The following is a 10791-nucleotide window of genomic DNA, read 5'->3' on the forward strand; positions in this document are numbered from 1 at the left end:
AAACATCGATCTTCTTCGAAGATAAATAGAAAATATAGTCGATATCAAATCAAATGGTTCGAAAAATCAATCGATATTAACTTGATTTCGGCTTATGAACTAGGGTTTCCAAAGTAAATTGTCGCAATTATCAGATTGTGCAACTTAGATTATTTTTCCAAGTAATTATAACTCCATGAACAATCCAATTGCAAGGCTGTCGTGCGCTGGAGTATGTTGTAGTTTTTTAATACAATTAAAAAATTGTGACTTCGATGTAATTGCTAAAGTTGTTATATTTACTCACAATACATTTTTGATAAATAGTTCAATACTTTATTAACAATTTGTAAATTTTACTGCTACGCAAGGATTTACTGAAAAATTTATAATAAAATTCCATGATAGGATTGTTTTTTCAAATAATAATGCTGAGAAGTAAATAATTGAGAATTACTGTGTTACATACATTCCTTAACTTAAATAAAGTCCCAATTCTATCTTCGTACCACCAAGAAACAATTTGTATCTAGAATTAATTATTTAACAAATATTAATGATTAAAGAATATTAAAATATAAGGATTCTCGCACTATTAAAGATAACATTGCGATTCATTATACTCGAAAAGTGTCAATAAAATGAGAAAATATATTTTTGATTTGCAAATGACAGTTTTCATGTCCTGTATTCTATTCTCTCTTCAGAATATTAGATTTATCATATTTTTAAAAGCCCTTAAAAGTTTTAGATGCTCCAGGCATTTGGATTATGATAATCAAAATTGTCACAATTGTCATAGTAATCTGAAAGAAATAGTGTTGAATAAATTTTAATATGGCGATAGTTTTGATAAAAAATAAATAAAGATAATATTTAAGCCGGTTTTTTGTACGTAGATTTATATTTTCATTCAAATATGTCATAAAATAAAATAAAAATTTTATCTAATTGTAAGTAGCGATAATAAACGGTTTGATAACGAATGTAATTTAATGCAAAATATAAAAATGAAAATGTTTAATAAAAGATAAAAGTATAAATATAGAAACGAACTTTTCGCAAGAAGTCATTGCCAAAATCGAAGAGACCTAGTCCAGACAATTTTATTGGATGATGTATTATTTGTAATGTAAACTGGTAAATCTGCATAGAGTGGTTGTTACGTAAATTTAAATAGTTTACTTCAATTATCTCATAGATATTATTAAAACTTCTTTTACCTCGTTGCGAATGCCAACATATTGAGGAACATCTGTTAATCGATGAATTATCGTATTCATTTCATTAGACTAAAATTAATAATTTGTCATACATTGTCATGTATAAATAACCATAAATATATACACATATACACTATAAACCAAAAGTTTTGAAAATTAATGTTTTTAAGTTTTTGGAAATACTTTTGATTTTTTGTCTTTCACAAAAAATTATATATCCCCATGTAAAAAAATTGTAGTGAAGTTTTTAACCACGCATTTTAAAGATAAAATATAAAACTTTAAATTTGTGTTCAAACTCTTTATTTCTGTGACATTTTGTTTCTAAATTACATAAAACTGAAAACTTCTTTCTTCGTTCTTTTTTGCAATATTTTGTTTTTTTTTTAAGCGGTCCAATGAAATTGTCGATGGACAAAATTTAAAGTAGGTTTTCAAAGCCTTAAAACGCTATTTGAAAATGTTGATATAACGATTTTTCGCAGACATTTTACTGTATAAATTTTATTGTATACACTTACTTTTACTTAAAAAAAGGGGGGGGGGGAACCATGTTAGTTATAATGTACTTGATCCGTATAAATTTTTTCAAAATTTATAAAAAACTTTTACCGACTGTCAATTTTAAAAAAGTTTATATATACAACATTTTACATAATAAAAAAAATCGACATGTTTGCAAAAAATTAGCAAATCAAATTTTATTAAAAGCATTTTATAGCTTAGAGAGCCTACTTAAAAATGTTTTTATATTAAATTCTTTTCGATCGTGTTTTACTAAAAAAAACTATAGCGCTTCAAAGTAAAGCAGTATTCTAAAAAAATATCAATTTTTTATTTTATATAATTTAGGAACAAAATTCAAATTAACATTGCGCTTTAAGATGCATGGTCGAAAACTTATATACAATTTTTTTATCGAGACATTAAATTCTTTTTTTAACGCGAGAAGAAACAAAAATGTTTCCAAATTTTTGACGGGGGTGTATATTTAAAATTATATATACATTTACCTTAACACTAACACTCTCGCAGACATAATTTAAGCAAAAAACTCTAGTTATATATAAGAGCAGCCAAATATTAATGTTAATCCAATCTGTTAGCGATAAGAAGTTATCGTTTGCTGTTATACGTATAAAGATATGACGAAACATTCTTGTTATACATGTCAAACATGTTATTATTAACATAGTTATCTGTATTTCAAATATTGCGTTTAATTCGCGAGTAAGTTGGCATAATTCCAAATGGAGATGCCTACATGTCAAAACATATAAATTGTTAATAAAAACATAAAAAATATTTAAAAAAGAATAGAACGAAAAAGGACTACGAGCCTAAAAATTAGTCGTTATAAAATTTTATAACGACTAATTTTTAACTGAGAAGTCACAGAATAAAATAATTTGTTCTTTTTTAAATTTATTGAGCCTTATTATTATTATATTATAAAAATAATGTTTTATCTAAACGGATTGTATTATTATTAACTAATTAAATTAATTTTCCGCCAAATTTTAAACGCAGTCCCCTAAAACACAGACTTTCAAGGAACGTCTTAAAAATGTTTAGAGGACAATAGACCTATGTCCTCTGCGAATGTCTTTTAAGGACGGTCCCAGAATGCCTTTCTGATAAAATATGCTGCATGGGCACTTTTATACAATACTAGATCAGACCAAAATTTATCCAGTAATAGTAATAATAACACAGGCCCACAAAAAAAAGATACCCTGTCCTGGGATGGAGACCCAGCTATTCTTATGTATTTTGAGTCGCTGAATACGAATCTGACATGAAAATAGAACCATCGAAGTTAAATTTTCAATCTAGAGCGAAAAAATGACCCATTTTTTCCTATTTTTGACCCATTTTTATGTCAAATTCAGCGATTCAAAATAGATAAGAATAGCTGGGTCTCCACCCCAGCACAGGGTACTTTTTTTTGCGGGCTGTGTAATCAATCCAAGTACATTTGTATACTGATTTACATTATGATCCAAAATACGCGTTTATAATTATTAATACACATGATATATTGATGAATAGGCACTACTATTTTCCTCCGTGTATATCTTATACCATGTTCTTCTCCTAATAACAAGTACCTCATATGTTCATTTAACTTATCAAATTTAGTGCCAATATACCTGCAAAGGAAAAATTTTATAATTTTGAAATTTATGGTGAATAAGTTACTGATAACTTTAAAAGTATATATGTATAAATTTGTTATATATATGTCTAGTCTTTAAATAAGAATAATTAATTTACATTTATAAAAATATTGTATTAAATATTATTTTATTTTCAAAATTATATACGAATTATATATTTGCCATTAAATTACTTTTATTAAAAAATATTAGTTTTCTAAAAAAGTATTTACGGTAATAATTATACTTATTTCTAAAACAGATATTGATTAATATGCAATATATACAAACGTTTTAAATAATATACAAACCACAGACAAGTTGTAAATATTAAATCCACGAACATGTTGACGTATTGAATATGATTCGTAATACAAGGCGCGATCATGCACCATAAACTCCCTATATTGTGAAAATACCATATCATATCACTTATATTTGCTATTTGAGTACACACCAGCCATCCAATTAATGTTTTTTTTATACGTATATGCAACTTTTGATACATTTTAAAAGTGCCCAACTCTTCTAATGTATCATCTACAGCAGCAAGTCTCTTTATGAATTTTCGCAATCTCTGAACAATATTAGACAAGAATATATATTTATTTATTTATTGTAAGTTGTATTTACGTAAATATTATATTTATATAATGTAGGATTGGATATTATGAACACTACAGTTAAGATGAGCACTCTTTATATTTCTGCGATGGTCAGTATTAATAGTACCATCTATTGTAAAAAGATGCGTCTGTTTTCGCGACATTCCAATATGCCGCAAAGTTAGAATTAAGTTTATGTACTTCGAAAATTTATCATATTAATTAATCAGGTTATTTTTTTTATTTCTTACATTTTTCCGCTAACACTTATTTGTATTGGCATGTTAAATGTTTTTTCTAATAAAATGTTATATATATATATAATAATCTTTCATTTCTGCATAATTTCTTACAAAAAATTTTCTGTGCTTATATATCCTACCCAGAGGGTAATATGAGTACTGGGCGAGTAAGAAGAGCATCCGCCAGCATTTCAACATTTGCATTAAAATAATCAATTTCAATACTAAAATACATAAAACATTAAATCTGTCAAATTGTATGCACAATATTTTTTTTATTCTTTAATATGCTAGATATGCCTATCAAAAATGTTTCCTTAAGGTATTCATAATACCACATCCTACCCTATCTATATTTTTATTATCAGGAATTACATAATTGATTTAAATAAGTTAATTTAAGTGTTGAATATATGAGGAACAAAATTTCCAAATGCGTTTTGTCAAAAATTTCATTTTTTTAATTAGAGATGACGTAGTGTTTAGTGTTGAAAGATTTATATCATGAGCTACTCTGAGATGTTCAGAAAGCATTTTTTTATCATTAATTTATATGTTGAAAAAACAGATATTTCGAAGTGCTTTATGTTTTTTAACTAAAAACAAACAAAATTCATTTATTTAACATTTTTACAATTGTTTAACAATTTTGTTTAATATTTCACATCCTACTAATTGGCATATTGTTATTTTCTGTAAAGCGAGTAATGTTCTTGAGTGCGGAGTTTCTTTCTTTTTCGTTCCCTGAAAAATACCAATTTTGGACAAAATGTATTTTGACAGTCTGCTCCTCATATATGTACCTTATGTTGACGTAAACTCATAATAACAGATATAATAGTGACAAGTAAGTTAATCCCATTAATGATTAAAGTAGAAGTTGTTAAAAACAATTTTTCTACTTTAACAGCGAACACTGTATAATAAAAAAGGCAACTGTAAGCGCACCACACTGTCACATTATATAATGTACTCAAATAAGGTTTTGGAGTATTATAGATGCCTAGACCGAGAACATGACATATTAGGAACAAAGGACGTACAGCTTGTTCTATGGAACTCACCATACTCATCATTATCATTCCTAATGTAAACTGACATTGTATGTTCATTGGATTCATTTCGCCAACATGCAGCTAATTTATCGAGGCTACAAAATAATTTATACGTTATTACATTAGAGTTATATATATTGTTCAACTTTTTTATAAACTTACTTTATAACACAATAAAGCTATTAATCCAGAGAATAATCTAAAGAAATTATTTATTTTTTTATTTTATGATTAAAATTTATCTTTCTATAAATGTCTGTTTTATTGTTTGCTATTATAATCTTCTACAGAAATTGAGGATTATATTATTTATTATGTTATGCAACTTTTTAATCATAAGAATCATTAGATCTATTTTAATTTTCTACAATTTTAATTTTCTACAGTTCTGAATAATACTAAAAATATTTACCTTGGTACTAACACCTTCCCACATATGGTTTAATAATATAAGCTTATTTAAATAAATGATAAACCATACATGGTTAGAAATCATTATTTTTAGTGATCTTTTTTGTATATTTATTTCCAATATAATATTATGTGGAATTGAAAATGAAACATTCTATTTAAAATAATGAAACAGGATATCATCTGCAAATTCATTTGTATTCTATCATTGAAAGCTATTAAGCTATTAAATTTTATTAAAAACTGATTTATTGTATAATCTAAAACGTGTAAACTTAAACACTCCACGCAGTTAATTTATAGAAAAAGCTCAATCGATACCTTGATTGATTCGAAAGATATTTGAGAATTCCAAGATAAAAATAAAGTAATTAAAAAAACCAGGACTTAGCTTTTTCTATACTATCAATCATGATGGTGACTCTAACAATTTCATGTGCTAACTGTTAGAATTTCCAAGTTGCAAAGTTGTGTTCTGCAAACGTTATGTTCATCATTACAATGGAATAATTATATCTAATTAAATCGCAAATGTTTTTAAATCATTAAGGGGATCCTAAAGCAAAGCTCGAACTCCGACGAAATCACTAGATGTCGCGCCCCGCGCCGCACGTCGCATGGCTTTTTATACTACCACAGCAATATCTCACGCAGTTATGATACACGCAGTCACACATGCGTGTCAATTTTCGTACAACGAATTCGTCGCGATAAAGCGTCTAAATCTAATTCTAAGAACTCGACATTGTATGTTCGTGCAAATTATGTGTTTGGGAACTATTATTTCGTACGTTTGAGTTGCAAAGCTTTCATATCAAGCAAATGTTGTCACGACTTGACAGCTGAGACGCCATGTTACACTAAGGAATGGTAAAAAATATATCGATTTCGAAATCATTCTCAGCGTAGACTCCATTTCACAAACACGTATTAATGTGTATACTTTAATCCTGGAAAAGGATTTTCCAATCCGTGAAAGAGAAAGAGAGTATTCGTTATACAAAAATTATACGTGTTTAGTCGGTAATACAGATCTTTAGGATCCCCTTAAGGGGATGCTGGATCGACAGCCGAACTTGATCGAAGTCGACAGTACAGACTTTTTTAAATTCCAAATTCGATAATAGTGACATCTTTCATTCATTTTTTATACTTATTATATATCATTGTGTGATCTCGCTCAAACGCATTCATCTGTCCTTATCTAACATATTGCAACACCAGCTCTTAAAAAGAGATCAACTAAAATACTGCTCGGTTTCATGGCTTCACGTCAATTTCACTCGTAATATACAAACAAAGTTTTTAGCGACTCTTCTCTCTTATACTAAAGTCCCTACCTCGTTTCTAAAAGCATAGGATTATTCTTCGAGATTTTCTATAGGCTGCTGACTACTTATTTTAAACAGTAAAATCTGAAACTCTTATATGCAGCACATATTGTGACGTGTCGACTATAGGAGCCGATAACAAAATAGAGAATAACTGATCAAATAGAGAAATCAGAATTAGCGGATGTATATATAGCCTGATGTTCTAAGTTAGCCAATATAGTTACATGGTTATTCGTATGTCGTAAATCGATGTATGTGTGCGTATGTGTGTGTATTAATACGAAGCTGACAAAAGTCTCACTTATAGCCGTCGTAATTTACTTATCAAGATGGCAAAGTAATATAATAGTGGATTAATGCATTATGTGTTATAGCATCATAAATTATATAATTTTTTTGTAAACGTAAGTACATAATGACATAATCGATCGCAGTTACGCACCAATAACACTAATGTAAGACATTTAGCTTACAAAAACTTACGTCAATTAAAATGTTTATTTTTATATTACTCTACTTATTTTTACACGATATCTTCACACGTTTTACTTATTTTTATTTTAAAACCAAGGAAATCGGCAAATATTCGAAGAATGGTTTCATTAAGATACCAATTGTATTTCGTTATTGCGATGATAAGCAGACATCTTTTTTTTTATGTTTTATATCCATTTTGTACACATTTTTTTTTAACAACTCTGTGTTTTCTTTAAAAAGGTAAAAAAAAATCAGAAAATTTTTAAATATTAAACCTCAATAAAATGGACAACCTAATATGCTGCAATTTTTTTGTTTGCAGCATCGTTTTCAACGTACAAAAGTCTACAAGAAACATCTAGTCCAAAGTAATTTTTTGCTAATGTAACACACATTTAATAATTGATATATATACATATATAAAATAAATTGAAATAAATGACAATATTTAGGTGATATACATAGATAAACCAAATAAATAAATTAAGTTAGCAATTATAAATAAATTTATTTCTATATTAATTAAATTCATAAATAAGCCACAAAAATAATACAGAAGATATTATAATTATCTTTTTTATATAACAACATCTCTTTCAAAACATGTTTTGTTAATTTCGTCAAATTTTAATATTCGAGACATTGGAGAAGTATTCATTTGCAATATAAAAATAATAACGGTAATTACCCAGACAAAGAACTAAAAGAAAAAAGCATAATTATATAATAAGTACCGTTACTTATTTAACTTTTCTCATTTATTGATTTCAGATTATAGATTATTATTACAAGGAAGGGGATGGTTTTGCTAAAGTATTAAAAAATTTAACTAGATACTAATCTAAAAATAATTGTTAAAATATCAAATTATTATGAGATCGCTCAAGTTGATTGCTAGAATAATAAAATTTTTTGCGGTATTGCTCCTTTTGTCCAAATTTCTTACAGAATTATTTTGATAGTGCGATAAAATTATTTTTATCTAGTTAAATTATTAATAAAAATTTATATTAGGGGACCTCTATCAAATAACCTTGTGTATGTTGTTAAAGTCATGACTATTAAGAAGGTTGTAAGGGCATAAAACACATATATTAATATTTACGCTTTAAACAAACTACATACATGTGAAAGTTGTGTTTATAACATTCTGGTTTTATTGAGCAACACATTTTTATAGATTATTTATTTTATTTGTTATTAGATTTATTGTTATAAACAAAAATTGTTAAAATAATAAGAAAAATCTAAATGTTTTTATATAAATGTAAGTACTAAACACGACTTAAGCAAAGTTTCATTGAGATTCATCATTAGTTTATAACAAATAACAAATTTTATTTATTTGTTGAACAATTAATGTCTGCATCTCAAGGTAACTTTACATAAATATTGTTGAATTCATAAAGTATTTATATACAAAAATTGAGATTTTTATCATTATTTTATAATACATTTTCATATATTTATATTAGAGTACAAATTTAAAAAATATTACCACTTATTTAAATAACTTTTGATCCAGATGGTCAATTGTTTATATTTTTTTTTGTATTATTATTAAATGCAACTTAGAATAGTCTATAATTTTTTCAAGTAATTCTTAATATATTTGCCGTACAACCTTCGTAATGACCTCCAACAGGTTTTAGCCGCGTTATTCATTAAAAGTTATATTAACAAAAAAATTTTTTAAATAAGCTCTTATTATTTGTTATAATCTAAACTTATTTAATCTAAACTTTTACCACTGCTTTGTATCGAGTTAAATTTTAATATATTTCAGCAAAATTGTTTTTCCCATTACATTAAACTTATATATGTGTAAATAATGTCAAAGCTCATAAAAATTAACCTTATTAATGAATTTGTAGCCAAAATGGAACACGCCCATTCCGCGGAATTCCAATGGTCGAAGTGATATTTGTAAAAGAAATTGATAAATCTATAATATAATATAATTTTTGTCTATAAAGGTACTATCTTACACAAAGATATTTAAAAATTATATATACTTAGGAAAAGTATTAGAAAAATTATTTCACCTCTCTACGCGTTTCCGTAAAACGTATGAGATCTGTTAATTTATGTGTCAAGTCTTTAGTCCTTTGTGCCTGAAATGATATAAAGTTAATTATGTTATTTACGATTTTAACATTTATAATAATTGTATGCCACACTTTCAATAATCACATAGACATCTATATGATTAAACAATCTTACAATTTTTATAAGAGAATAAGATTACTTAATCTTTTATTCTGAAAATGAAGAAAACATTATTTTTTCAATATGTATTTCTTTTATTAGTTTTAATTTATATTTGCTAAAGAAGTTTTAATGTTCTTTTGGAAAGGAGAGAGAGGAGGGGGAGGAGGGGAGGAGGGAGAAAGAGAGAGAGAGAGAGAGAGAGAGAGAGAAGAGGAGAGAAAAGAGAAAGAAAAATCCTAATTTCTACTTTTGCGGAAACATTTTCCTTTTATAATATATGGAAATCAGCTTACCTTGGCACAAACACTTTCGCAAATGTAATTCATTGATATAAATTTTGTTAAAAATACCATGCACCACATGTCCGTGGAAAGAATAAGTTTTAGTATAGCTGAATTGTTCGCATATATGTGTGCTAGACATAGTATCATATGGTATTGAACAAAACATGTTGTGACCAAAGTGATAAAGTAAGATATCGTCTGCAATGTTAATTGTGTCCCGAATAGATCGTTCATATCACGAGCTATTCGACAAAGTTCCGAATGAAGGTGCCTAGAACGATATTATTTAATAAATAAATATATCTATTACGAAATTATTTGCTTCTATTCTATTCTGTATATACATTCTATATTACTGTTCTCTACATTTTATATGAACGTGAAGAATTTGCGAAAATTTTGATTCGAAATGAATCGGCGACTATTGTGATTCTAATTCTAGATATTCTAGAAGATTAAGAAAAATTATACAGTTATGAGTGGATACTTATTTGCATCAGCGTAATTAGTTACAAAACTTTTTATTTAATTACACTAAATAATATCGTATAAATAATAGCAAATTTTACTTTGAATATTATTACAAAAATATGTAATATGTGGATATGTAACACATTTGTGTATGTACGTATATTGTATAATAACTATAATAGAATTCAAATTTTGTTACAAATATGATTTGATAATTAAACTCTTTTAACAATAAATTTCTGTAAAAAAATTTAAATTATATTCTCTTAAATTATATTTAATTAAGTATTCTTTTTCTTTATACACGTAAATTGGTTTTAAGATCGGACTTTAATAAAAA

General features: G+C 26.6%; 1 protein-coding gene across 1 annotated transcript; it reads right to left on the reverse strand.

The window, feature by feature from the left end:
- Positions 1-8062: 8062 nt before the first annotated feature.
- LOC108757735 (uncharacterized) lies at positions 8063-10050 on the reverse strand. Its single transcript, XM_018502254.1, has 4 exons — positions 9990-10050; positions 9531-9599; positions 9341-9430; positions 8063-8185 (listed from the first exon to the last, which is right to left on the reverse strand). Exons 1-4 carry the CDS (start codon positions 10047-10049, stop codon positions 8063-8065), a joined length of 342 nt encoding a protein of 113 aa, XP_018357756.1. The 5' UTR covers position 10050.
- Between the last annotated feature and the right edge of the window lie 741 nt (positions 10051-10791).

The sequence above is a fragment of the Trachymyrmex cornetzi genome, unplaced genomic scaffold (assembly GCF_001594075.2).
Source record: "Trachymyrmex cornetzi isolate Tcor2-1 unplaced genomic scaffold, Tcor1.1 scaffold147, whole genome shotgun sequence".
NCBI classification, from domain to species: Eukaryota; Metazoa; Arthropoda; class Insecta; order Hymenoptera; family Formicidae; genus Trachymyrmex; species Trachymyrmex cornetzi.

What these genes read in the sequence shown, in the direction of transcription:
- LOC108757735 (XM_018502254.1), bottom strand. Translation starts at nt 10,049, where the DNA reads ATGGTATTTTTAACAAAATTTATATCAATGAATTACATTTGCGAAAGT. An exon ending in GCGAAAGTGTTTGTGCCAAG is followed by an intron (nt 9,600 to 9,989) that starts GTAAGCTGATTT and finishes ATATCATTTCAG; the next exon opens with GCACAAAGGACTAAAGACTT. An exon ending in TTACGGAAACGCGTAGAGAG is followed by an intron (nt 9,431 to 9,530) that starts GTGAAATAATTT and finishes ATTATATTATAG; the next exon opens with ATTTATCAATTTCTTTTACA.